The sequence below is a fragment of the Larus michahellis genome, chromosome 23, assembly GCF_964199755.1.
Source record: "Larus michahellis chromosome 23, bLarMic1.1, whole genome shotgun sequence".
NCBI lineage: Eukaryota > Metazoa > Chordata > Aves > Charadriiformes > Laridae > Larus > Larus michahellis.
The window spans coordinates 3,716,546-3,744,245 of NC_133918.1; the positions used below are offsets into that span (position 1 = coordinate 3,716,546).

General features: G+C 55.8%; 2 protein-coding genes across 3 annotated transcripts; one reads left to right on the plus strand and one right to left on the minus strand.

The window, feature by feature from the left end:
* Positions 1–4,235: 4,235 nt before the first annotated feature.
* MISP (mitotic spindle positioning) lies at positions 4,236–10,668 on the plus strand. Of its 2 annotated transcripts, none has more exons than XM_074565775.1 (5): positions 4,236–4,339; positions 6,047–8,209; positions 9,031–9,242; positions 9,667–9,705; positions 9,989–10,668. In XM_074565775.1, exons 2-5 carry the CDS (start codon positions 6,166–6,168, stop codon positions 10,073–10,075), a joined length of 2,382 nt encoding a protein of 793 aa, XP_074421876.1. In that variant the 5' UTR covers positions 4,236–4,339; positions 6,047–6,165; the 3' UTR covers positions 10,076–10,668. The 2 variants fall into 2 exon arrangements, with proteins under 2 accessions (XP_074421876.1, XP_074421877.1); XM_074565776.1 differs by having other exon boundaries at positions 4,254–4,339; positions 6,077–8,209.
* Positions 10,669–13,233: 2,565 nt separating this feature from the next.
* LOC141734256 (uncharacterized protein KIAA1958-like) lies at positions 13,234–26,762 on the minus strand. The gene is made up of 3 exons (XM_074565777.1): positions 26,613–26,762; positions 17,198–18,398; positions 13,234–14,081 (listed from the first exon to the last, which is right to left on the minus strand). The coding sequence occupies exons 1-3, from the start codon at positions 26,760–26,762 to the stop codon at positions 13,234–13,236; spliced, it is 2,199 nt and encodes a 732-aa protein (XP_074421878.1).
* Between the last annotated feature and the right edge of the window lie 938 nt (positions 26,763–27,700).

Here is a 27,700-nt window from a genome sequence, read left to right on the forward strand (position 1 = left end):
TCCCCACAATGGAGTCTGCAGGGATAGGGGAGGGGGCTGCGGGGGGCTCATGGTGCTGCCCTCCTGCGCGGAGCCCGGCCGGGCACCGAGAGCCTCTGCGAGAGGCAGAGCTGGGGAAGGGGGTCGGGGCTGGCCCCCCCGGGGTGAGGGGGAGCCTCTCCTGCCTCCCGCGCAGAGGGACATCGCCGGAGCCCCATCGCTGCAGAGCGGGGTGCTGGGCTGGGTGCCGCGGGGCATCTGCCCCATCCATCCTGGGGGACTGGGTGAGGGCTCGGTCCCCAGTGGGGATGCACGTCACCTCCCGCCACCCCCTCGCTGGGGGCCAGCACCACTCACCCCATCCCACCCCGGATCCTGCAATCCCCCCGACCCCAAGCCAGGGCCCCCTCCCACCCTCGGCACCCCACCTGCCCCTCCGTTGGCTTCGGACCCAGCGCCAGCCCCCGGCCCCATCCGGCCCCTGCAGCGGCGGGGAGCGGGATCGGGCCCCCGCGGGGCCGGGGCTGCAGGGGCTGAGCAGCAGCAGGCGGAGGAGCCCCCGCCCCGACCCCGCCAGCCCCCACTGCCCCCCGCCTGGCTCCGCTGAAGTGCACTTCCCGCGCTCCCGTGCTTTCCACTTGTGCCGAAGCCGTTTGAAGTTTTCCCCTTCCCCGGCGCTCCCCGTTGTTTGTAAGAATCCCGAACCGAGCAAATAAACTGTGTGACCAACCAGCCTGGCGCCTCCGCCCTCTGCATGGGGACCGGGGGTGGCACCTCAACGCCTGGCACCCCCGCCCGGCATCCCGGCGTGGGCACTGGGCACGGACGGGTGGGAAGGGAGCGGGATGGGGACGGGGATCTGGGGGGTAAGGATGCTGAAGGTGGGGATGCGGGGGATGCTAGGGATGGGGATGATGGGGATAAGGGTGCTGGAGATGGGGATGCTGGAGGTGAGGATGAGGGGATGGGGGGGATGGGGACGGGGATGTAGGAGATGGGGATGCTGGAGGTGAGGATGATGGGGACACGGATGCTGGGAATGCTGGGGATGAGGATGTAGGGGATGGGGATGATGGGAATGGGGATGTAGGGGATGGGGATGCTGGGGACGGGGATGCTGGAGATGAGAATGATGGGGATCCTGGGGATGGGGATGTAGGGGATGGGGATGCTGGGGACGGGGATGCTGGAGATGAGGATGATGGGGATCCTGGAGATGGGGATGTAGGGGATGAGGATGCTGGGGACGGGGATGCTGGGGTTGCTGGGGATGAGAATGTAGGGGATGGGGATGATGGGGATGTAGGAGATGGGGATGCTGGAGGTGAGGATGCTGGGGACGGGGATGCTGGGGATGCTGGGGATGAGGATGTAGGGGATGGGGATGATGGGAATGGGGATGTAGGGGATGGGGATACTCGAGATGGAGATGCTGGAGATGAGGATGATGGGGATCCTGGAGATGGGGATGCTGGGGATGGGGATGTAGGGGATGAGGATGCTGGGGATGATGGGGATGAGGATGCTGGGGATGACGGGGATGAGGATGCTGGGGACGGGGATGCTGGGGATGAGGGGGATGGGGATGGGGATGCTGGAGAAGAGGATGAATGGGGATCCTGGAGATGGGGATGCTGGGGATGGGGATGCTGGGGATGCCGGGGATGAGGATGGTGGGGACGGGGATGCTGGGGATGGAGATGCTGGGAATGGCGATGCTAGGGATGATGATGGTGGGGACAGGGATGCTGGGGATGGGCCCTGCTGCCCCATCACTGCCCGGGCTGTGGCTCCTCTCGTCCCTGCCCAGAGGCTTCCTGCAGCCTCACCTCTCCGGCTGTTTCACAGGCACAAGAGCCACGTGCAGGAGCATTTGTGCTGTCGCTGGGGGTGGCAGAGCCCTTCCTCTGCTCGGCAGCTTTCCCGTGCTGCCCAGGCAGCGCCCCGCTGCCCCTTCGTCCCGGCAGGGTTGTGCCCCCTGCTCAGTCCTCAGGTGCCATCACCCACCCGTCACCTGAGAGCCCCAGCAAAGCCAGCGCCAGCCGGGCGGCACAGCAGGCAGCGCATGGGGGATCCCCACCGCCTCCACGCGCAGCCCACGCTCGCCCGGCGCTGCCGTCACAGAGTGCCCCATTTCTCCGGCAGCATCGCAGCCCGCCGGCACGGGGCAGAGGCAGGAGCTGGCTGGGATCCAGCCCGGACAAGTCTCTTCCAGCAGACTAAATCCTTTCGGTTCCTCCTTCCTGTGGCCAGCGGCCAGGGGCATGGCGCTTTCACACCCCTGCCTGTCTCCGGCCCCCGATGCTGCCCCAGAGGTGTCTGTCCCCAGACCAACGGTGACACCAGGCAACGGGAGATGTTCAGCTGCACCGCGCCGTGGCGGGTCCCTCTGTGCCGCCCTGGAGCCCAGGGCACCGGTAAGGGCAGTGCGGTTGGGATGGTTGGGATGCCATCCCGGCACTGCTGCATTGCCGGCCCTGACGCTGGGGTGATGGACACGAGGCCACGCCAGAGGAGCAGGGAGGAAGAGGCGGGTGGGAGGCAGGGTGCTGGGAGGAAAGGGATGCAGGTGGGTGAGCCCAGGTGAAGGGGACGTGGCAGCCGGGATTCCTGCTTGTCCCAAGGGGCAGGGCTGGGGTCAGGGCCCCCCAGATCCCATCGCCATGTGGCCGCGGGTCTCTGCCCGCCCCTGGGCTGATGGGGGTCCTGCTCCTGCCTGGGGACGGGATGCCCGCTCTCGGTCCCGGAGCTGTGGGGCCCCGGCTCGTCCCGGTGCCAGCCCGGCGAGCCACGCACACACCCTGCCGCGGGTGTGGTGCACTGCCCGGCCGCCGGCCATCGCCCATGGACTTTGTCTCAACCCTGCGGTAAAACAGGCTCCGCTCTGCCGCCCGGAAACGCAGAGCCGCCCGGCAGCCGCTGTCCCCAGGCCAACCAGCGCCAGCGCCGGCAGCCCCACAAGCAGGGCCGGGGGCACCAAGAGGCCGGGCAGGGGGTAAGTGGGAGCCTGCAGCCAGGAAAGGGCAGCCGGGGTCTGACCCCATCGCCCTGCTCGGGTCGTCGCAGGCAGTGGTGGAGCCGGGAGGGACGTTCCGTCAGGATCAGGCTCCGGCAGGGAGCAGAGCTGTCATGGCGGGGCAGAGAGGACGAGGAGAGGGACCCCCCCACCCCGCCCCAGACGCAGCGAAGGGCTGAGCATCCCGGCACAGCGGCGCCCGGTGCCGGAGTGGGGGGGAAGACTGGCTGTGGGCGCCGGGTGCCGGCGATGCCGCCCGCTCTGCTGGGGTCCAGCAGGCACGGCTGCAGACACCGAGGGCATCGCGGCCGCCATGCCGCAGTCCTGCCCTTGGCCTGGTGGCTACAGGGTGCCCGAGGTTTCCCGACCAGGCGCAGGGGCTTGTCCCTGCTGGGAGAGGGCTGCGTTCATCCCCGGGGAAGGAAGGAGATGCCCCCTGCGAGGGGCTGGCGGGCAGCGGGGGTCCGGGGGGGGTGTGTGTGCCAGCAGAGCCGGGTGGCAGTGCCAGCAGAGCCGGGGCTGCCATGGCAGCGAGGGCACCCGCCCCAGCCCCGTCTGCGCACACCGGGGGGGGGTTATCAGGCGGACGGGCCGGGAGAGGCCCCGTGTGTAAACACAAGAGCGCGGGCTCCTGGCACCGCTGCTCCCCTCTGTCCGTCGGGCTCCTCCACGTCCTCCCCAGCGGGCACCGCCGCGGCCCCCGGGGCTGAGGGACGCCGGTGGCAGCCTGGCTGTGTCGTCCCCCACCTCCCCGGGCTACCTGCCTGTCCCCCGGGAGCAGCCCCAGCTCTTCTCAGGGATGGCCGAGCCCACCTTTGCGCCGCTCCGTGGGGAGAAATGGTGGGGGGACACACAGGCTCCCCTGGGGCACGGGGTCAGGGAAGAGACGGACACCCCATTTCTCCTTGGACCCCCCCCCCCGTTGTGTGCGGGGGGAGGCAAAGCATCCCTGCTGGCGGGGGTGTGGATGCCTTGGCATGTTGGAGGGTGGGGGCATTGGCCCACCGGTGCCACGGCACCTCGGCGTGTCGGTGCGTACCGCGGGCGGGGAGAGGGCCAAGGTCAGCCCCGGCGGTGCGGGAGCCAGCTGTGGCGGGGGTGACGGTGGCGCAGGGGGGGTTGGGAACAGGTCACTGAACCGGGGCCAGCACCGAGCCCGTTCGGCGTGGTTCTTGGAATTCCCCGCGGGCTCGGGCTGAGCTTATCAGGGCCCTGCAGCCCCACTGGCCCCACGGCCCCCCCCGACGCCACCTACGTCACTCCCGGGCAGACACGGCACAGCTGGGTGCCCGGCGCAACCTCGCGGGGGCATGGGGACCCCCACCCCGACGGCTCCCCCGGACAGTAAGTGCGGCACATTCGGGGTGGGGGCGAGCGCAGTGCTGGGGTGCTCAGGGCGGCCGTTCCCCCCCCCCTCAGATTGGTCCCGGCGCAGGGTCCGGCGGCAGCGAGGGTTACGTGCGTGTACCGGCTCTGCCTGTGGCGGGCAGGTGGGGGGGCCCACGCCGGCACCCTCGTGCACGGCTCGCACGTCGGCGGGTTTGGGAGTGCACGTGGGCGCTTGCACAGGGGGGGTGGGCACGCTGCATGTCTGCAGCCCACTGCGGGACCCCCGGGGTGGGGGGACGCTGGAAAACCCCCCAGAAGTCTCTTCATGGCGGGGGGGGACCCAAGCCAGGCTGGCGGGTGTTGCAATGCCACCTGCTCTGCCCAGCGTCTCCCCGTGGCGCTTGATCGGGCCGGGGGTGGCCTGGCACAGGGAGGGGACAAGCCCAGGACCCCCATGTCCCAGCACATGGAGGGGTGAGTCCGGGACCCCGTGTCCCCACACCCCCACAGCATCGGGCAGCCGGGGCCGAGCCAGCTGGAGGGTTTTGGGTGGCGCTCTGGGAGGGGCCGTGCACGGCGGGGTGCAGCCGGGAGCCCCGATAACAGCCCTGCCGGCCTCCCCCTCCCCGCCAGCGCTGCCCGGAGAGGGGTCCCCTCTCCGCAGGGGCCTCCCACCTTCCAAACGGGATGAGAGACGGGCAGATGGTTCTTAATATCCAGGTCGGGGGCGGGGGGCCGTAAAAGAGCAATAGTGACTCACAGGCAGGGACACGAAGAGGTGACGGGGATGGAGCTGGGCACAGCGCACCGGGAACGGCAGCTCCCGCAGCCCCCAGCCCCGTTCCCACCGCAGGCAGCGAGGCCAAGCTGGGCACGGGACCGGGCAGCAGCACCCTTGGGGTGGGGGCATCGCCCTGGGGCTGGCCCCTGATGAGCCCCAGGTGCTCCCACCCCAGGAAAAGCTTAAATGGCTCCTCAGGTGCAGAGCAGCCCTGTTTGCCCCCCCGGGGAGGAAGCCGGGAGGTGAGCAGAGCTCTGTCCCCAGCGTCCCCGCAGGGAAGGAGGCACGTCCAGGGCACGGCGCATCCATCCTGGGGATGAGCCGCGTGCTCCGGCCGCAGGGACCCGCAGCCTCAGCCCTTGCCAGGACGGCAGCACCCGGGCATCCCCCTTGCCTTGCTCCCGGCTCCCCCGCCTGCTCCCGGGAGGCTGCCAGCGCCAGGGGAGCGGTGCCAGCGCTGACACCCCCCCTCGGCGACGGCAGGGCTGAGGCTACGCCTCGGCAAACAGAGGATATGCCGCTCGCCCGCGGGCACGCCCGGCTCGCCCAGGCCACGCGTGTCCTGCAGGCACAGGGGCACGGGGACGGTGGCTGCAGCTGCCGGTGCCACCCCTCCCTGCCCAGCACCCGCCGTCCCATCCAGGGGAGGACGGGCACCAAGGTCGGGGCAGTTTAATCCCGTTTTGCGTGACACGGGGGTTAAAGTCCCTTCCGTTTTATGATCCGTGAAACCATTTTTATGGTCCCCGCTGTTTCAATAGCTCGGTTATCGGGAGGCTCCTTCCCGCAAATGTGCAGGGAGAGATTCCAGGCAGGGGTGGACCCGGTGCCACCGGAGCCTCTCCCTGCCCCGACCTGATGCTCCCGGGATGGGGAACTGCACGCCCCGACCTCTGCTCCTCCTGCTGCTCCTAAAGGCCGCATTCCCCTCCCACTTGCAGGGCCCCCCACGTCCTGCCCCTCGTCTGCAGGTCAGCCGGGAGACCGAGGGCCACCTGGAAGCTGAGCGGCGTCCCCGGGCGAGGTTGGCAGAGGGTCGAACGCTGATTCCTGCCGGGAGATGGATAGAGTCACCAGGCACCTGGTCTTCCAGCTCCCGCAGACCTCACACAAGCAGGACTACGGCGATGCTCCCCACGCCGGCTCCTTCACGGAGTGGAGGGCTGACAGCGACGACGACGTGTTTGGCTCTGCTCAACGCAGCAGCCAGAGGGTGGAAAACGGCTATGGCTGGAAAATGAGGTCGAAATCTCCCTCGTATTTCCTGGATGGCGGAAAAGACATCTGGACCCCGTCCCCGGACAGGGAGTCCAGGCTGGAGGTGGTGAGGTCGGGAAGTTTGTACGACCTCAGGGCTTACAGAGGTGAGAGGAAGCCCTCCAAGCTTTACGATGAGGAGGAGCAGGAACAGTACAGGGTCCCTCCACCGAACATCTCGCCCGAGAAAGCCAGGGAGCTCGAGGACGAGAGGAGGGATGTCATCCGGAGCCAGGTGATGAGGAAGAGCTCCACCATAGCTGAGAGGTGGAGTTCCATGGATGAGCTGAGCTCCATAAACACTGGCACAGGTGACAGCAGGCACGCGGGCAGCTTCACCAGCAGCTTCGCCATCTCCTTCGACAAGCCTTCCTCGGGGAGGGCAGCGACGCCTGTTGACCCTGAAAATATCGACACGGAGCAGATCAACTTCTCCGCTGCTCGGCAGCAGTTCCTGATGCTGGAAAAGACCAACCCGGGCTCTTTCGTCAGCCCAGGGCAAGAGGCCATGTCTCCAAAGGCAGAGTCAATGACGAGAGTCTCTAGGCAAGAGTGGTCCAGTCCTGAGATGGCCACGAAGGCTACGAGAGGTTACAGTAACGCCGGTGCCTCCAGCCAGAGCAGGACAGACAAGACCGTTTATCAGGTTTATAGTGTGTCCTACAAGACGCCTGGGAAGGAGGAGGTTTATGCTTCCAGAAGGGCTGATACCAAAAGGTCATATCCCACCGGGAAAATGTCCAGCTTGACTAAAGCGTCTTCCAGAGAGGACCTTGACTCCGGCTTGGGTGAGATGTATAACGAAGGCAACGCAGGCTACACCAGCGACGGGAGCACGTCCAACGAGGTCTTCAATGGCCTTGTGGATCTGAGGGGAGGGAGCAACGGCCTGGACAAGGAGACGAAGATCAGCAACGAGACGCCCATCGAGCGGGAGATCCGTATGGCGATGGAGAGGGAGGAGAACCTCTGGAAGGAGAGGGGCATCCAGCGAATGACCTCCAGCAGCGAGCTGGTGGAGATCCAGACCAAGCCTCTCCTCTCCATGCACGCTTCTCCCGGGCCGGGCAGGAAAGGGAAGGACAAAGGCCGCGCTTCCCTTTACGTCCAGAGGGAAATCGAGCAGGAAACCAAGCGCGAGGAAGATCTGAAGAAGCAAGGGAGGCTGCTGGGGACGTATGACAGGGGGACGCAGCAGGAGCTGGAGGAGCGCCGGAGGGTGTTTGAGCAGGAGGAAGCCCCCCCGCAGAAGCCCCCCGCCCCGAGGAAGGCGGACGAGCAGAGGAACTGGGTTAATGACTTTGTGGCGGAGTCACCCACTAGCCGCAGCCCCCACCCCGCAGAAGACACCAGGGGCGGGAGAAGCCTTCCCAGCTACGCAGTGAGCACCGCGCACGTCCAGGCGTCCCAGCCGCCCTTCGCCGCCAGCGAGAAGAGCCGGGCCCAGCCCCTGGTGTCCCAGCACGTTTCCGTCAGCGCCAGCAAATGGGGGAGCACGGATTCCCAGGGAGGAAGGCTTCCCGGCTCCACCCCGAGCCCCGCCGGCACCACTGTCCTGCCCAGAGAGTACTTCTCCTTCTCCTTCTGGAAGCCCAAGGTCTCCTTCGTGGACGACATGGGGACGCAGAGCCCGCTGAGGAGGGAGGATGGCCGGGAGGAGCAGTACAAGCTGAGGACCTGGAAGCCCCAGACGTCGGCGATGATCGAGGAGGAGATCCGGAGCGACCTGCAGCGGGAAGAGGAGCTGCAGGAGCAGCGGCGGCAGCGGCGGCAGCTGATGGACGGCTACTCCATGGTTGGCAGTGACGGCTTTCCCCAGGAGGGCTCCCGCTCGCGGCACAGCTCCGGTAAGGGGAGGGGAGGAACGGCGGGCTGGGACAGGGCATGGGCCAGTCCCGGGGGCATCGCTCCTGCCCTCCCGTTCCTTGTGGCGCCGAGTGCCGGCAGGAGCCATCGGAGGGGCAGGAGCGGCACCGTGGGGAGCGCGTCCCACGGGACCTTCCCGTGCAGGCCGGTGCCTCCCCCAGGCATGGGAAGCCCTTCTGGCCGGTGTCCGTAGCCAGAGGCGACCTGGGCGAGAGCAGGAGTGGCCACGGCAGGGACCGAGGGGGACAGAGTTCGGGGTGGAAAGCATCAATTCCCGGCCTGGGAGAGCCTGGCTGTGGGTGAGGGGACCAAGTTCCTCCCTGCCAGGATTTGCCGAGATGGTGACACCTGTGTGTTGGTAGCGACACTTGTCCCGGGAGAAATAATTCTCCGCGGACAGGTATTGTGTGGTCAGCCAGCAGAAGTGCTTGATGTGAAATCCCTGTGAGGACCGGGGGACCAGACGTAGGGGACGTGGCGATGATGACGATGAGGGATGGGCTCTGCGAGAGCAGCACGGCTTTTGATCCCAGAGCTGCTTGGGTTTTGGCGACTTTTGTGCCACGTTGCTGCAGAAAGCAGGGCTGGAAGGGCCCAGAAGTGCCCAGCTCATGCATTTCCCCCCCCTTGCTCCCGACGCTCCCTGCCTGACACCCAGACACGGGGTCCTAGCTGTGACCAAACCTGCTGGACCTGCCGAGGAGGCCAGTTTGGGGCAGGAGCCAGGCTTTTCTGGGGTGTCCCAGCCCCCGGGGACCGTCCCGGTGTCCCTCACCCCCTCCAATGGCTCTTTCTCTTGAAGCTGCCTCAGGTGCCAGCGGCAGCTACTCGGTGTCCGAGTCTCCCGTCTCCACTCCTGCCTCACACCAGGGGGGGGTCCTGGGGCTCATCTCGTCCTTCACCCCGCTGAGAGTGGCCGGTCCCTCCCAGGGCAGCACGGAGACCCTCACCCCCGACTCGGCTCGTTCCAGCCCCTTTGAGGAGCGGAGGAGGAGGGTGAAGGAGGATGGAAAGGTGAGTGCCCCCACCCTGCCTGCACTGGGTAGCATGTGCTCAGGGGGGGAGAAGGTGGCCAGTGGCTCCGGGGCCAAAGGTGGCCGTGCCCAGCTCCCACCCGGAGCTGGATGTCCAGCCACTTGGCTTGGGGGGGAGACCTGGCGGTGGTGTCACCCGCAAAGGGCTGTGCCGAGCCCCCCAGGGCTGTGCCCCCGCTCAGGGCTGCGGCACTGGGTGGGAGCAGCAGCTTCCTCCTGGGATGGCGGGGGGGTCCCAGCCCAAACCGTCCCCCCGGCTCTGGGGAGGGCACGATTGCGTGCGCTGTCTCCCCTGCCCGGCAGCCTGACCCCCACCCCCCCCATGCCCCACGTCCGGCTGCCGCTGGGTGTTTCCCTACGAGGTTGCTGTTTTCTGAACTTTTTTTTTTGCCCCCTTTTCGCAGTACGCCGGCATCGAGCCCGTCGACAAGATCAACACGGAGGTAAAACCCTTCACACGTGCGGGGGCTCTGCCTGCGCTGCCCCGGCTCCCCGGGGCTGGCGGGGAGGGATGGGCTGGGGGGAGAGGGGGTGTCCCGGCTCCCGCAGGGCCACGGGCACCGCGCTTGTGGCACCGCCGTGGGCAGGACGCGTGGTGGCCGCTGCCGGGTGGGGGTAACCTCGAGACGGGGGGGGTCCTGGCCGGGAGGGCGAGTCGTGCAGAAAGGATTGGTTATAAAAAATACCTTCTTTATCAAACGATACCGCGGCGTCTGGTTTGTTTAGGTTGTGGAAAGCACCAGAGTGGTTCGTCACAAGAGCGCCATGGCGCAGCGCTGGGAGGCCGGGCAGTACGTCAGGGATGACGACTGAGGGAGCCCTCGGGGCCACCGGACTGCGCCGCGTACTTGCCCCATTTGGGGTCAACTGACCGAAATACCTGCTCAGTTCAGCTCCTGGTTATCGTCACAATCAGAGACTTGTACACTGCAAATCGCGTCCGTTTTTAATATAACAGCCGATCCTTCCAGTGCGTTACACGCGCTCGTCCCTCCCCCCTTCCCTTTGAGGTGAGGAAATACTTTCTTTTTTCTTTTTTTTTTTTTTTTTCTTTTTCTTGAGAGGGGAGAAATTGGATCGCTTTCTTTTAATCACTTCTGCGAGGAGGCGGCTAGAGGAAATCATACGGTAATTTAACTTCTTTCTCACTGGAAGCTGTGTCTCTGCCTTATGAAAAAGCTCTTTTATTTCTAAGGGGTTTTAGGTTTTTAGGCCCCACACCATCAGGGCCCCGCGTAGGAGGGCACCTAAACTGGTGCCTTTGGATCAACATCAGCGTCAAACTGGGAAATGAACGTTTCTGCTTTAACTCCGGTGATCTGCTGCGATGCAGTAACATAACATACATATATGTATATGTATAAATGCTGTTTATTTTGCTAATTTATTAAAGAGTCCTCGCTCTCCCTCGTTCTTCCTGGCCTCTTTTCTCCGCCTGCTCCCCTGGTTTTGCAACCGGGGGGTGGGGGACACGGGAGGGGACGGGCACCGGGGGCTTCTGCCGGGGGAGGCGGCTCCGGGGGGGTGGGATGGGACCCTGCTACCACCACCCCCCCCCTCCCGCCGGCAGCCGGTCGGGCCCCGCTGTCGCCGCCGTCCCCGCTGTCGCTAGGTGGCTCCCGGCGAGCGCGGCGCGGGCAGCCCCGGCGGAGGGGGGGGGGATCCCGGCCCGCGGCCGAAGCGCTGCCCCCGCTCCCCGGGGGGGTGTTTGTGTGTGTGGGGGGGGGTCAACACCCGCCTGGACAAAGCGGGACAGAAACGGTTCTGCAGCAGCCGCCGGCCGTTCCGCCCCCCCGGCCGAGCCCCGAGCGGCCGCTGCGGCGCTGCCCGGGGGAGGCGACCGGTCCCGGGGGTGCGGGGCCGCCTGGGGCTCGCCCCATCGCCGCCCCCCATCCCACCCCCTCCGCGGGCTGGACGAGCCCCGTTTCCTGCGGGGGGGAACCTGCTCCGCCGGGCCCCGGAGCCCCGGTCCCGCCTCCACCCACCGACCGAGCGCCGTGTCCCGGTCCCCGCCCCCGTTAATCGCCGTTTCTCGGGACGCGAAGGGGAAAGGGGGGGTGGGAGACCCCCGGGCGATCCCCGGCCTCCCCCTCCCCGCAGGATCCCAGGGGTGGGGGAGAGAAGCGAGGGCTGGGCAGGAACGGGGCAGCCCCCACCTCCCCGGGCCGGGGGCTCGCTGGCCACCCAGGTCCGGAGCGCGCTGGCCTGGCTGGACGTTCTGCCGGCCCCGAGGGCTGGAGGGTGGCCCGCTGGCGAGCCGAGAGCGCTCGGTCTCCCTCCTCGGTGAAAAAGATGTTCCTAGAAATCCTTTCCCACCGCATCCCAACACACAGGCATTGAATCGGGGGGGGGGGGGGAGGGGGGCGTGTGCCCCTGGCAGGAGGACGGGGACGCTGCCCGCTAATTGTGCCACCTGCTTGTTAAAGCAGCAGCCTCTCATTAACGGGCTTTGGGGTGGGGGCTCAAGAGATCAGCCCAGAGGAGAGAAAAGCCTGACCCGACCGTTATCTCCAGGCGGGTGGGGGCAACCCAGCCCAGCCCAGGCGGAAGGGCTCTGCTCTGGCTCCCAGCCCGTTGCCACGGGGCTCCCAGGTGCCCACGGGGCTCCCGGGGCTGTGCAGTGACTGGGCTTCACCTTGGGCACCGGCGGGTCCTTCGTCACCGGCTGCAGCAGTCGCGATGCCATCGGTGCTCAGCAGCGCAGGGAAAGCTGGAAGATGCCCTCCAAGCATTAGATTGAGTGAGTTTGTCTTTTTTTATGGCTCTTTAAGTAACTCTTTAAAAGTTACGTGGTGATGTTAAATGTTGCTCGGACAGGAGTGGTGGATCATTGGCCCCAAAGCCCTGGTTGAGGAGGTGGGAAGGGGGGGCTCAGTGGGTTCCCCAAAGCCCCCTTGGGGCCGGTCCTGAGGCTGAGCCGTGACGGGCTGGGAGCAGGAGGGACCCGGGCACATCAGGGATCCATCACCTGCTGCTCTGGGGCCACCGGCCTCCTCCGGTCAGAACAGACAGAGCAGACAAACGGGACCGAGTGAAACGTTCTTTTATTAGGTTGTGTCGGCAACCCAACCACCAGCTCCATGGGCTGGAAGTCACCGTCTTGACTGAACAGTACTTGAACAGCTGAAAAAAGCCGACTGCGTCTCCCAAAGTGTGTTTCTGTAGCTGTATTTAGCACTCCGGGGAAAACACTTGCCACAAAACCTTTCAACGCCGTCAGCCGTTTTCAATAACTTTCGAAAACACAGTCACAACTTCTTAAATCTACAAATCTTTCACTAAGAAAAACGATGTAAACCTTGTTGAAAGCACTCCCAGGAGACAGGGGTTAGCCGCTGGCAAACGCGGCGTTTCGTGGTTCCCCTTCCAGCCTAGAACAGACTCCTGTTACTCGTCCTTTTACAACAGGCTGATGTGCGAGGCTGAACGCCGGGACAGGTCTTGGCTCCCTAAATCCGAGCGCGGTTTAAGCTCCTTGCCGGGTTATTCAGCTACCGAGCGCCCTCCACATTAACATTAGCTATTTTATCACGTCCTTAATAATACAGTAGAACATTAACTTGTTTTACAGTCATGAAACCCAAGATTCTCATATTTATTGAACTTGCTGAACTATCAATTCCATTAATAGAAAGAACAACGGAAGTTTTTCACTTAACCCCAAAGGCAGGTAATGCAAATGTGTTACGCGCACTTGTGCACTGAGGACTCTCCCAAACCCCTTCCTCTAAAGCTTTGCTGTGGCTCTGTCTGTTTAAATGGGAGAGAATGAGACTAATTCATTAATTAATGAGATTTAATCACCGCGTGTCAATGGAATCACGAATGCAGATGTTGATGTTTTAAGGTGTAGCTGAAGAGGAGGATGTTCTCCTCGACGTATCCTAAATATTGACACTTAAACCTTTCAGAGCCTGCTCTAAAACATGCTCCTGTCAAAAAGTGGCACAGCAGGAACTCACTGGACACCTTTATTTCTTGGACTTCTTGCCAGATTCTTTGACTTGCTGGATAATAACTTTCATGATCTTTTCCATTTTGGCTTTGGTCACTGACTTCCTGCTGTACCATACCTGGTCCCAGATGGAGCACAGGGGCTTGGGTGAGAGATAAAGCGGGTCGTAGTCATGGAGCATGTCCAGGGGCCTCCTCTTGGCGTACTCCTTGTAATCCGCCACCGGGCAGCTATCGGGGCTGTCGGGCTTGGCAAAGAGACGCGGGCCCGACTCCCCCGCGTTCAGCTCCACGCTCAGGTCATCCTTCCACTCCAGGTACTCCAGCTCCCCCTCCTCCTTTCTCAGCACCAGCTGGCCCCAGTACAGACCCTGGCTCTGACTGTGCGTGCTCGCCCCGAACCCCCTAATGGCGTTTGTGAACATGAGGTGCAAAAAGCCCTGAGGGTTCCTCTTGCTTAAAATTCCCTTCTTACGAAGGTTTTCCACATCTTCGTCTGTCAGATTCTCCAAAATACTCCACTCTCCCTCTCTCTCTTTTTGGGATAGGTGCTGTTGCTTTAGTTTCAAGGCTTCCTGAGACGCTCTGAATTCCAGCCCTTTAACCACGCTGTACTCGTAGCTGTGATCCTTGAGGTACCTCTCTATGCTGCTCTGGTAGAAGTGCAAAGAACTGGCGGAAAAATCTGTGCCGTTCCGTCTCTTTGCAGAACTGTAGAACAAGGCCAGGTAATTATCGAGGTCTTCGGGTGGCAGGTTATAGATCTCGCGCGTTTCCAAAGGGCAATGTAAAACCAGCCAGTCTTTGAAAGTTTTTATATCGCCGATGTTACGTTTTCTCTTTTTCTCACGCTTCTTCAACCCATCTAAAAGATAAAACACAGCTTTGTGGGCAGCAAGAAATTACAAGGAGATCAGTGAGATAGAAGGAGATGCAGAATAACCTTCACCTTCCTTGAAAAAGTAATTTAGAGATTATGGGACTTCTACAAACCCCTTCCTCTAGAGCTTTGCTTTGGCTCTGTCCCCTCAACACCAGCCAGCGCCAGCCTAGACACGGGCAGCACTGCCGCCTTCCCTGGCTTTCTCGCTTGGCTAGTGCATCTGCACGCTCCCATGGAGGTATAGTTAAGATATTCTTTCTTTTTGAACTATGTTTAAGTGGGAGAGCATGAGGTCCTCGTAAGCTTTAATGAGTGAAGGTCACCATGGGGTGCGCAGGTGGAAAGCGTTGGTGCGAGCTCTGTGGGCCGGCTCCGGCAGCACTGTGGGACCCGAGGCTGGACCCGTTGTGGGCGGGCTCAGCCGGACATTGAACTTCCCCCTGGCCGGTTTTGGAGCTGACTCTGGGTGTGCTCGCAGGGACCACGCTGGTGGGACCGGCCACATCACTGGTAGCTGCGGTCCCAAGCCTGCAGCGCTGGCTGTGCGGCCCCAGCAACCCCGCGTGGACCTGAAACGCTCTCAGCAGTTTGCAGCGACTCTGGCGCAGATTTTGTGGTGACTGGAGGGGCTGAACTCTGTGCTGTTAAAACAGAGAGTTAATGGCCTGTACGTGGATCGTGTGACCTGCCCCAGGACTAAGTAGCATCCATTTCATGTGCTGTACAAGGCATTATGCAAAATACATTTTTAAAGTGTTTGTCTTTACAAAAATCTCTTCAGAGCGAGAGAGCTCTCACTGTGAAATAAAAACAGCAACCAAAAGCTAGGGGTGGCTAGTAAGGAAGAACAAAAAGATGAGTAAAAGTGTGTTTATTTAAAAAAAAAAAAAAAAAAGATTGCCAGGATTCCAGTTGGGTTCTCTCTTGAGTTGCTATGGCAATACCACATCTACCTAGTTCGATGTAGCATGAGAAATTAATGCTTTGGACTGGTGAAAAGCTCCATCTGCTCGCCTGTGACTTTTCCAGGGCTGAAGAGGGTTCTAGAGCCAACGTTTAGCGATTCCCCTTCTTGCACCGAGTTATTTTGTACATGCGTCACTCTCATCTTAAAATACTGTGGCTGGACTGAGGTCTACTGATCCCTGTGCCGCTGTTTGGGGTTTTTGCTTGTTTTGTTAGTGACTGATGGATGTGAAGAGGTGACTGGCTCGTAAATCAGTACGTGCTGAGGCCTCGCTTCAGCCATGAGCCATTTATCTTGGCAGGAATGGCTACTACCCAGCCGTTCCCAGCTGAATTCCCAGTCTCTTCAGGTGATATATGTTGTCAATTACAAAAATAGTCAAATAGTGTTCACAAAGAACAGCTGTGCCACTTCATACAGCTGTGGCTACATAAGGAACACAAATGTCTGTAACGCTGAGTTTACTCTGAATAGCAATGGTGCTTTCAGTATCCGCCCATTGTGTTACAGACAACCCCCAAAATACTATTTCAGTAATCTTTTTTCTTTAGAAGGACACTGTCCGGCCCCCTGCATTGCAGAAACCTACAGAAGGGTGTTGCTCTTTAACACTAGGGCTAATTAAGATAGGTCCTTAGTTCAGGAGAGCAATAGGTACAGCTGGCTGGGGACGGGGCAGCACGGTTACAGCCCTGCCTGCAGCTGGGAGGATTCTGGAGACGCGGTCGGGCAGCATCCTGCATCCACAGGGCAGAGCCGCAGCATCCTGCATCCGCAGGGCCCGGCCTGCCACGGACAGGGCCATGGCACGACTGCGGGAAGAGAACAGGTTTCGGGGAATGTGAAATGGGATTCTCATACCGAGCGTGTGGAAGCGGGACACGCGCCGCTGGGGGCTGCTCCTCAGATGGAGCCAAGGCACTAAGCCACTGATGGAAAACATATACTTTTACTCTCTGAATTAAATGTTACAAATCTGCCTCAACATTTACACCTAGATACTACCAGACAAACCCATAAAACTGACTAGACGGCAGTTTACTTCGTATTAATGTCAAAAAGGACCTGCAGGCACTCAGATCATTAGAGATGCAAATTTTGTGGCTTTACTATAACATCTTTAAAAACATGGGCATTTGCATTTTAGTTTGAGGTGTTTTAATCACCAGATTACATAATATATATGTACATGGCATTAAGGCTCCAGTGTATTATACACTATCCTAAAATATGATCATTTATTAAATGAATTACATCGATTTCAGCGATGGCTTCCCCACTGCTTGCAGAAGACCAGCGTAACTCCGATCCTGTCCACACGCTGTACGTCAGCGGTTCCTTCTTGTGCAGACAGTCTCAGTTTTAGAGGAGGATTAAAACAGCCGCGGGCTAGGCTTCCCAAATCTTGTCAAACAGCATACTCTTATGCTACGGAGTCGTTTAAAATATGCTCTGTGTGTGGCTTAACCTTGGTATTGAAAGTTCCCTTGTAAGCAGGGTGTCTTGCAACTTGACATTTGAGCAATTTTAACTCTCCAGGCTCCAGTAGGATCCCAAGAACAGTGTGTATGAAAATCTTAAAATTCTTAAAAGTACTAAAGCAATTTATTTAGCTCGTGCCATTTAATATGCAGGATTGAAACTTTGCTCCCATTGCGATTGCTGGGATTTTTGCCACTGACTTTGCAGCCAGAGTTTCAGCCGCAATTTCTCTGTTTCGCTGCTTTAAAAGTTACTTCCTCTTGTTTTCTTCTCTCCAGACCTGAGTTCCCATCTCTGGCTCCAGTTTCTCACAGGGACTCCCTCTTAAGTACAGCCAACATATATGTGGTGATACTAAGTAAAATGAAAGACCAAAGTATTCAAACCGGGTAGGTAAGGCTGGGCCGCAGCCAAGTACACATTTGGGTACCTCAGTGAATGGCATTATCTACTGAAGTGCTGGTTGCTTGAGGTAGGAACCCTGTCAGTCCCTTCTAGTAGGAACAAGACTGCCCCAAATCAGAGGCATTTCCTTAGGTGCTACAGTACAGATTTTGGCAGCTATGTGAACTCACCCCCCTTTAATATTTTGGGAAACAATGAATGTACCCACACCCCCCTCCAGGAAGAAAACCCCAGACTCTCTTACCTTTGCATGAAGATGCAGGTGGGTGGTCCGCGTTGCTGCTCTCTGGACTCAGTAAGGCTGAGAGATGAGGTGTGTGCCCAGATCCTGACGGTTCACTCCCCTCACCAGGGTTTTCAGTGACGTTCATGCTGAAACCTACTCCTGGTGTGCCGTGCTCAGGAGGGCTCAGCTGGAGTTCCTGCTGGACGTCGACAGTGGCTTCAAACTCAAAGAATGTCACAGAGGCGGGTGACTCAAGCTGGGCCTTTGCTTCAATGTTGGAGACAGGAGCAGATCTTAAATGTTCTTTCAGTATTGCTGACCCAGAGGAATTTCTTGCTCTAGAAGTGTCGGTTATGGACCCTGCAGGATTAAGAGGACCCAGCCTCAAGAAGCTGCTGTCCAGGCTCTCTTGATTGCTGACGGGGGGTTTCAGAACGCAGGCAAGAGTCAGGGGGGCCTTTCCTGCGGGGGCGAAGCCAGATGTTTGGATGGCCGTCGGCTTGTTAAATGCCATCTTCTGACTGTGATGCATGTGCAAATCTACCTCAGCAACTACACCTTTAACTGGTGATTCTGACAGAATATTCTGGTTGATTCTGTCTCCTTGGTTGTCTTCATCTGATATGCACTGTTCTTCATCAGAGATGATTTGTAGATCTTCGTTGCTTTCTACCTTCACCTTACGTCTGTCAGTTTTGACTTCACCACCAGATACTGACAAACGCTTCTCTGCTGCAAAGCATGGTCTCATGGATTTGCTGTTTTTTCCATTTTCTCTGGGTGACGGTTCATTATGTATTACATAGACTGTGTTGTCTGTCTGCTGAGGGACCCCTGGAGATCTCCTACATGACCCTGTGCTAACAGCATCTGCTTTAGCCCTCTCAAAAGACGGGGTCATCCTGAACCTCCTTTCCCCTAAATTACCTTCCCTTGATGAAGCCTCAGAAGACACTAATCTCCTCCTCTTTTCTCCACCTTTATTCTCTTCTCTGCTTCTGAAGTATAATTTCCCACACTGCCAGTGATACGCGTGTCCAACTCCACATATCCACAGGACAGAATTGTCCTTGCTGGGATGGCCCGTGTTCTGCACAATTTCCAAGGCTGGGATTTGATTGCATATGGTCCCGTGAGCGTGTGCCCAGGTCACGAGACTGGAGAGATCCGTGTGAAGGGAACTGGCATCGCTGCACCTTTCGCCACCGACGCTCTCATTCTGTAAAAACGTGTTGGAGATAACGTAAGTGGAAGAGGATGGGCATAGCAGTCCTGGGGACTGTTTCTAGCCCCACCTCAGTACAGCAATAAGTGCTTTTTAAGAAGAATCATTAGAGCAATCACTGATCTACAATTTGTTCATTCTTTAAAATAAATAAATAATTCTGTCCACTTTGAAGACCTGGAGGGTAATTTGGGCATGGTCCTGGAATGATGAATTTATTATAGACATAATTGATGAATAGCTATGGGCTCTGAGTCCCGACCAAGTAGCTCAGCTTAGGAATTTATCACACCTGAGCCGAGCCACAGCAGCTGTTCACGTGCGTGTTCTAAATCCCCAGCGTAACCGAGATTAACACCCGAGCAGTGACCACAGCTCATAACGGAAGGGTGACTTGCTGAAGTGTAGTGCTCTGTTCGCAAAGCTGAGTCCTGTGATCTCGGCAAGCTCGTGCCCCCGGCCAATTCTGTACTTGCTTATGGAAAATAACAAGGGAAAGTGGCAGGAATTCAGAAAACTGAATTCTCAGTTTCCCACCTCTCCACGGCCACCAGGGCTCATCCTTCTTTCATCTGTCAATGGCAGCACTACTTGCATCAGAGGGCAACTGGATACGTGAAGTTGTTTGTGGGATGCTTTTCAGAAACTAAAAAATGGACCTTGCATCCACGTATCTAAAACTTATTTTAAAAAAATCTACAATTTTTAACGCTATAATTGGTTCCGTTAGAAACGATTGTCTATGGTATCACTTATGCTAGAAAAGAATACTCACCATGCTGCTGTTTTCTGTCTCACTGAGCCTTCTCAGGTGGAGATCAGTAAGCGACTGTTTGAATATTCTTTCTCTCTCAGAACCTAAAATAATCACCGTAAGTGTGTGTCTATATGTGTATGTGTGTATATATATATTTTAAAAAAACCCAAATCTGTCTAGCAGATGCAACTATATTTTTCTGATGCTCAGTCCAAAATAAATGCTACTGTAGAACATGTGCCTTTAGTAAGGTGAGCTCCCATTGAGCTCCAATGAACTATATATAGAAAGCTTGACTTGTGTAAATATTTGCAGGATTAGCCTTTACAGTGTACCAAAGTTAAAACAAAATATAAATATTGAAAATAGAATTTTAAAAACCAGACCCTGCAAGATGTTCCTTTCAGCACTGGCGCTGTGAACACAAGCTGTGGTTAGCAATCTTTACTTCTCCAAAGAGTGAACTGCAGAAACAGAAGTACCAGAAATAGCGAAGCTAGTTCAGATTCTGACACTAGCTGACTTTTCAAACAGTAAAAAGAAGAGGAAGTTTCCTAACTAAAGAATTCTTTGCATATATATGTAACTCATATTTACTGCGGACTAAATCTGAAATTCTCCCATCTGTTTTGACGAGTTCTATGTAGTAGTCTAGAAAGTCGTCATCATTTCCGTGTGACAGGCTAGAGAACAATCGCTCGCATAAACTCCCCGTCAGCACACGTACTGCGAGAGAGGCAAGAAGCCTTACGCTGCTATGTGACTGATACCACGTGCGTTTACAGGTCACAATGGCAGCCTTCGCTCCAGGCACCTTAGTCTATTATTAATTAAAAGCTTTGCATTTAGTGGTGGTAAAAGATGCCAGACTGAGAACACTGGATGCGGGAATCTTGTCTAAACTGGTTCTTTGAGCAGCTCTGGCCTAAATGCGTCACAGTGTCCTGGTGAGAGCAGGCCCCTGTTGGCATTGGAGGTGAGCAGACAGCCCAGCACCCGTCCAAGCCCCCGGGTCTCCTGCTCTGCATGTTCCTGTTCTCCAAGCAAGCTGCAGAAGACAGTAGAAGCCCATCCCGGGTGACAGATGCAGGGCTGCTCTGTAATCCGTGAATGCGGTGTTTGTCTGCAGGGATTTATTTCATGAGTATGCTAGTTAAACTGGGGGAACTGCCGTGCTGCTGAAGCCCAGCATCCACAGCAGAGCCTACGCCCGGTGCCTTTCATGCCCTACCTCCGGCTGTGCTTGTCCTCGCAGGGCAAGGAGGGACCCAGTGAGGCTGAGGAGCCCTGCCTGGAGGAAGGGACACCAGGGTGTGACTGGCCAGGCTGCCCAGGGGCAGCACCAGCCCCATGCGCAGGGCGAGGCGTGGTGGCTGCTGCAGGGCTCGGCCAGTGTCTGTGATGTGAGGTGGGTGTGGAAACCACGCAGTGGAGGGCCCTTACCCTCTCTGTCACCAGCCTGGCACCAGGACGGGGTCACCCGGGGCTCCTGAGGCCACCTGCCCTAACTCAAACCGCCTCATGGCCAGCAGGGCTGGCCTGAGGGGCCTGGGGCACCCAAAGGAGCCTGGTTGGCTATGAGTGATGGGGGTTGGACCCGTATCTGCATCCCCACCATCCTGCCACAAGGCCTCCAGAGCAGGGTTGAGACCAACCAAACGCAGACAAACCCCAGTGACTGTGGAACTGCCTCTTGGCCAAGCCCCTGCCCTGTGGAGGAACCCTCTGGCAGCGCGTTAGGGGTTTCCTGCTCTGTCCATCCCGGACCTGCAGAACCCGAGGGGTGGGGGTGGGAAATGGGCTGCTGAGCTCCAGGGCTGCAGCTGGCCGGGCACTCACCCACCACTTCATTTGAAGTGAGTGCTTTGATCTACCGATGGCAAAGCTAAACGCGCTTTGCTGGATGCAAAGTCTAAGCGAGTAAGCATGCAAAATCTTCAGGCAAAAGTTTAATTGTCCCAACCAGGAAGGGGAAGGAAGGAAAAAAAAAAAAAAAAGGCATGAAAGTGGTGTGGGCTTCCACGCTGCGAGCACCAGGGAGCCTGCATGAGCAGGGGTGATGACTGCAACGGCAAATACCCGTGGAACCATTAATGAGTGGTTGGTAGTTAGGCAAAGCTCATCCCCAAGAGGAAAAGAAACAAACACAAGCAAAGCATACAAGAGGCGCCCTCTCTAACCTCAGGAGACAGGGCAGGGAACGAAATGTGCCTTTCGAAGAGAAAAGCGCGGGTGAAATGTCTGGCAGCATGGGTTGTCCTGCCCAGAGGGGTGAGCAGTGGCATCGGGGCTGCTGCCGTGTGGGGTGGAACTGCTGCACAGCAGCACAGTGCTGGAAAGCCCTTCTGCACTTACGCCAGTTATCAATCCACATGTTCCTTCTTCGGGTTTTCTAATGATAGTACAGATCATTTTAGCCCAGAACGCTTCGCTGGTTGCACATGCTAGCTTGTGAAACATGCAGAGCTAGGATTTTCAAATAATTTTCTAACTGAAATCCGCTGTTTGCTTTAAACAAAAACCACACCAACCCCCCCAGTTTTAAAGCAGCAAATGCATTTTGAGCTCTTGACCTCTGTTGATCCCGGCGTTGTATAGGGTCTCCTGGCACTGTCATCCAATCAGCTAATGAGTCACAGAAAAGGGGTTTGAAAGTCACCTCAAAGGGCCATTTCAGCTGCCCTTGTTCTGCACAGAGGAAGGAGCTCTGCCCACACCTCTCCGAGAGGTTTTCCTCCAACCTGCTTCAAACTTTCCAGGGACAGGCACTCACAGCCCATTCCTGGGCCTCGGAAAGCTGAACGTAAACTTATGGGAAAGCCGTTTTTCCCCTTCTGAAGTCCAAGAGAATTTTATCTTCAAGTTGAACCTGTGTAATTCCTCCCTAAAGGGTTGAGCTGCTCGCACAAACGGAACAGAACTTTCATGCCAGTGACTTGGTGCTTAGAGTTAGTGTGGGAAAAGGTAACAGAAACGGAAGCTCTGCATGGTCATAAGGCCATGAAATTACTGACTTGGTAGATGAACATCTTGATTTCTATCACAGGCGTCTTTAAATGGAATGCTTTTATCTTTCCTTATCTCCAAGCACATGTCTTCCTTTTCCTGATCTCTCTGAAAAAAAAAATATCCTTTTTTCTCTTGATATTTAGTTCCAAATAAAGGCTCTGGTAATCAACTAAGGATTCTTCTTCAGCCCACTCCTGCTCTCATACTTACATCAATTGAGAGTACCTCCAAAGGAACTGGCAAGTGGAATGAGTCTGAATTTACAGTTACAACTGAGCGGAAAAAGATGAAATATGTATTTACCCACAAAGGCTGAACTGACATACTGCTCATCTCGTCAATTAATAAAAATCCGTCTTGATCACTGCCACAGTTTTTACCTGCTTCCAAACAAACCCATGATCCCTAAGGGGGAGGGTTCTGGGGCTGGAGTTTGGGGGCTGAGTTTTGGGTTGAAACCTTGTGTCTGGCTCAGAATCTGCAGGGCTGTGAGTGATGCGGCGGTTTAATTATCTTTCCAGGAGAGCCTCCCATCTGATAATGGACACCGAATATGCAGGACCCACACCTTTGTGCAGAAAAACAGGACATTCCAAAGCTGTACGGTAAATGTTTTCTTTCATTTTTATTTTTTTTTTTAACCCATAGGGAATTTAGTGCACTAATATAATCTATAGTTAAGTGAATTCATGTTCACTAGAGGAAAAAAAGTTTTTTGAAAAAAAAAAAAAATCTACAAGGTTTTGCTTTTTCATGAGTCTGGTCTACATAGTAAGCTTTCAAGACGTCAGCACTATATCTGCTTATTTTACCTCTGCATGCAAGAAAATGTGGCCAAGGAATTTCAAAGAAGTCTACAGCATTTCAGTGGAGCTCTTAAAACTCAAGGCTGACTAAAAGCATTGAAATGCTTGTTCTGCTTTAAGACTTTCCTCTGTCTAGTTTGAGCCCTTGGGGAGGAAAAAACATACTCAGCACTTTCTGAAAATGACTCTCTTGTAAGGTCTGTCAAACACAGGTACCTGGAATCACCTGAGAATGTAAACATCTGAATCTTACTCTCTTTACATTTCAGTGGACTCTGTGCAGCATTATGGTATGCTGAAGGTGCTCTGAAACCCTCTGTGACACACGCAGGCTAACTAAATAAAGAACTAATTATATAGGCACTGAAAGCCCTTCAACCGCTTTGTTCCTGTCCCTCCACCCTTTAATAGTCCTAGCTATGTTTCTCTGAAGTCTTACAACATCTATTTTGTAGATTAGAAATCCGAGGCACGCACAGAGCAAGTAAATATGAGAGTTTGGCTTTTCAGCTCCAGATAAGACAGTGCAGGAAACTGGAACAATCCCAATAGGAAAACAACAGGATACAGAACAGCAGTTCTTAAACTTGACTCCTGTCCCATTCTCCCAGCTCAGACTGTGTGCTCCCACTCACTTGAGAAACACTTACTGGAGGCGGAGGGGCACGGGACGGCCGTAAAATACACATATAGAGGGGGCGTATTGCCGGAGAGCTGCCAGGAATGAAGGACACTGACGGGGGATGTGTGTCTGGGGCAGGAATGGGATGAAGCTGTACTTAAACACATCTGGTTGCAAGACAGGAGTTGAGAGCAGAGCAGAAGTAGCTCACGGCTGCCAAAAATCGTTGAGCTTGTCCCACCACTTCTTAGCAAGGGCCTTTGGGGTGGATTAATCATTTCCCAGCACATCGTTTTTCCTGTTCTCTGGGTTGTTTGTTTCTCTCCTCCCCCTCCCCTGTACAAGAGCCTTCTCAGCACCTCTTCAGCTCCTTTCCTGCTTCACCAAATCCTTCCACCCGTACCTCCTGCCCTACTGCAGAAATACAATTCCCAAGATACATCCTGCACTTGCTACAGGGTGGCATTCCTCCATTTTGAGAGATGCTCTGAGAAAATAATACCCAGCGTATCTGATGGAGGGCAGGGTCTAACTGCACACACCAGCTCTGAGCCAGAGAAGAGAGACTGCTGTTAAATATTAGCCTGCAGCACCACATTCCTTAGACAAGAGCGGTTCTGTTCAAAGAATGAGACACAATTTTTTTCATGAGTCCTAAACATCTCTTCTCTTGAGGGTCTGCATTACAGAGCTGCTGTCCTTGTAACGTAACTGCGAGCTCTAAATCAAGTCGTCTTAAAAGAGCTAATAAAAGCCGCAGCCAGCCGGCAAAGCGTTGCCTGGTCCAACAAACAGTAATCAACCACCAAAACCAGCTGTAGTAAAGGAAAAAATTAATTTAAAACCCTGCACTTCTATAAATAGGTCCTAATATTTTATTTCCTCAGGAAGAAGTGGGAAAGCTGAAATTAGTAAAGGGCAATTCTGTTACTTGGGCAGAAAATGGTACAAAGTTGATAATAATAGTGTTATTTACCCCGTTAACACTGCCGTTTGTGAGCAGCTTCACACTTATGGTTAGTGCCGCCAGGGGAGAGCGGGCCATTATTTTCTGTAACATTCTCTATGCAGGCTGGTTTACTTTTCCTTGGATTTTTTTTTATTGTCAGTCCTGCGCTACAGATGACTGTATAATTATATCGGCATAGAACCTACTGTGGGAACTCACTTTGTTCCCCAGCAGCCATTTGTATTAAAATGATCTTCTTTCACTTAATTAGTGGAAGAAGATGTCTGCTGGCAAGAAGGCACTTGTAGGAGTGTTTGCTACTCTCTTAATTGCTTCTCTCACTATTTGTGGTATTTCTCATAAAGCACAAGCTTTGCCAGTCACGGGAAAACATCATCATCTCCTACTATAAAACCACTTTTAATCCTTGCAGTTTCGCGGAGTTTGACTGCAACAGGCTCAAAAATAAGCGGGGAAGGGTGCAGGACTTGGCTTCTTTTGTTCCCTTTCCCCGGGACCTGGCGCCGCCGCCGCCGCTCGCTCCCGGCAGAGGGTGCTCAGTCCCCGCCACGCGTGGCCGGCCCGGAGTGGCCCAAAGCGACCTTCACTCGCCACCCCCAGCCCGCTTTGCTCGCCGCAGCCCTGCCCCGACCCCACGCTGAATAAATAGTGCTATTAATGCCAGGGTCAAGGTCCTCTCACACGAATACTTGGGGTGAAGGCGCCATCCCTGTGCACTTCCCTATTCCTGCCAAAGAACCTTTGCACCTGGAGCTCCAGAGAAAGAGAACGGCAACAATTTAGTGCGAAGCTCTCACCACAGATTTACTGACCTCTCAATGTGCCAACTTCCTAGGAAACTTGCTATCTTACTGCTAAAAATACATCATAAAAATGCTGACCGGTAACTTTGCCTTTAGCCAAATACAGAAACTTCTGCATTTGCTGTCCTTGGAGCAGGGATAAGGCTCTTACTGTATCTCACCGTTGATGGAATATTTTTTTTTATATCTCTAACAGCAAAAATCAACATCCTGTTTGTGCGTTTGCTAAGGGGAAGCTGCAAATCTTATCTGTTGAATTTCATTGTCAAAGTGTTTATTGCAGTTTTATGTATTTCTGAGCAGCCTTTTAAAGTTTAACTAAAATCATAGTGTGGCGCAGGCCACTTTTTTCTACCATCTGCTAAACTAAAATGCAATGGCCCGTGCTGTGAGCTGGAGGATGCATCACCCAAAGCTTCACCCACTGAACTGCGAGTCGGGGCCAAGCGTCCATTCCCTTTTGTTTGATCTGAGCCAAAACGCTCTTTCCTTCCGCTCTGCATCAGGCGTTACCTGCCCGCAAACCAGAAGTAATGTGTTACTTCGTAACGTGCTCTGCATGAAGCCTGGTAGAAATTTGTTATTAAACAGTATTTGTGGTGAATCTGTGACTTGTAATTAGACGTAATTGTTCACAATGAGACACAGTAACCTACTTTTCTACAATACAGAACAATTTCAACCACTGACACCTCAACTCATTCCCAGGCATGAGGATTTCACCTTTTCTGAGGTGCTTTAAACCGGTGGTGACTCAGTTTGGGGGTGGATGTAGAAGTTGCTCTCGCTAGCAACAGGGAAAGAACTAGCTCTCGTTTTTACATCTCAAGTGTTTGTGAAGGTTTGTTGAGGATGGGATGGTAAATGGTTCCTGAAGGTAGAAGAAATAACTTTGTTGATAAACAAGAAACTTTCAGAGCAGGGAAAGTTCTCCCTCTGGGATTGCTTTTTCCAGTCTCCGCTGGGGTCTCTCGGCCAGATGCAGATGCCCACAGCTGGCACAGGGAGAGGACAGGGAACCCCAGGGTGCAGTGCCCATGTAAAGGAAAGGTGCTTGTCCTTCACAAAACACACCTTACCAAGCAGCGCCCAAGCTTTTTGGCTGCAAATTCATCGGTTCATGATACCTAACCACGCTGACAGGAAATTTGGGAGCCTTGCTGGCTTCCCACCTTTGGAGCCTTTGCTTCTATTTCATTTTCTACTATTTCCTTGTTTTGAAGTGCCGCTGTCTCCCTTACCTCCTCCAAGGACAGGCCAGATGCTTCAGGAATCCTCCCACGGAGCAGAGCTGTCTGTGGAAGGACAGGAATCTCACTGGCGCCTAGAGGACAGGGAAGCCTAGGAGAGAAGGGAGAGAGAAGGTATGAGGTATTTAGAAAAGTGATCATAAAGTAACTTGAAGATCCTTTGTGTGGGATGGAAGCAATAAGCAAAAGGCTCTGCCCTGAGCAGAGTCTGCACTCAATTTTCATAGGTTCTCAATGGCATACTTGAGGCAGGAGCAGGGATCAGCAGTATCTGGGGATGCACCAGCAAGAGGCAGTGGCTCGCAGTTTCTGTCTCCCACTTCTTGAGTGCTGCATTCAGCAGGAGCTGAGAGCCTCACAGATGAAAAATACCACAAATGGATGGCATCTTGCCTCTTGGAGAGGCAGCAAAACCCAGCACTGGCACACCTAGCTGCTAATTTGGAAAAGAAAAATACACTCTGGCATAGTACCCGTAAGAGGTTGCCAGGCCTTGTCCTACAGCAGCGATAACACACTTTCCGAAGTGTGAGCAAGAGCAAACAATTAAGCCCACTCTACAGATTCAAGCAAAACTTGAGCCAATGGTGGGTTAGGATCTGGAGTTGTCTGCTGAAATTGCCCTGAGTGCAGAAAAGGCACTTCTGAAAATACACTTTGGAAACTTTCTCCAAGGCTGCAGCACAAACCCAGCCATTTCTTACTGGATCTTCCAGCAGACGCTCTCGGATGACTAAGGCATCAGTGAATGCTTCTTAGAAAATCACCGAGGCTGCTGGCTCCCTGAAGCCTCACTGGGTACCTCAAAATAGCTGTCTGTGCAGGGCTGAGCTCCTTGGAAGGCAGGTCTGGCTGTTAGAGGACTGGGACACAGCCATGGCCGTCCTGCTCTGTTTACACAAAATCCTTTTTGTTCCTTTGGTGACCACATGTGTACTTAAGTCCTCATGACAAAACTTAAGAGGGAAGAATCTTGCTAGCTGACTGCTAGCTATAGCAGAAGCAACTGGTCAGTATTAAATTAAGTATTTTATCAATAAGTGAAGTATTGGTTAGATATTTTTTTGAGCCCTGACCTT

What these genes read in the sequence shown, in the direction of transcription:
- MISP (XM_074565775.1), top strand. Translation starts at nt 6,166, where the DNA reads ATGGATAGAGTCACCAGGCACCTGGTCTTCCAGCTCCCGCAGACCTCA. An exon ending in CCGCTCGCGGCACAGCTCCG is followed by an intron (nt 8,210 to 9,030) that starts GTAAGGGGAGGG and finishes TTTCTCTTGAAG; the next exon opens with CTGCCTCAGGTGCCAGCGGC. An exon ending in GGGTGAAGGAGGATGGAAAG is followed by an intron (nt 9,243 to 9,666) that starts GTGAGTGCCCCC and finishes CCCTTTTCGCAG; the next exon opens with TACGCCGGCATCGAGCCCGT.
- LOC141734256 (XM_074565777.1), bottom strand. Translation starts at nt 26,762, where the DNA reads ATGATCACTTTTCTAAATACCTCATACCTTCTCTCTCCCTTCTCTCCT. An exon ending in CTGGCCTGTCCTTGGAGGAG is followed by an intron (nt 18,399 to 26,612) that starts GTAAGGGAGACA and finishes ACGTTTTTACAG; the next exon opens with AATGAGAGCGTCGGTGGCGA. An exon ending in ACCTGCATCTTCATGCAAAG is followed by an intron (nt 14,082 to 17,197) that starts GTAAGAGAGTCT and finishes TTTATCTTTTAG; the next exon opens with ATGGGTTGAAGAAGCGTGAG.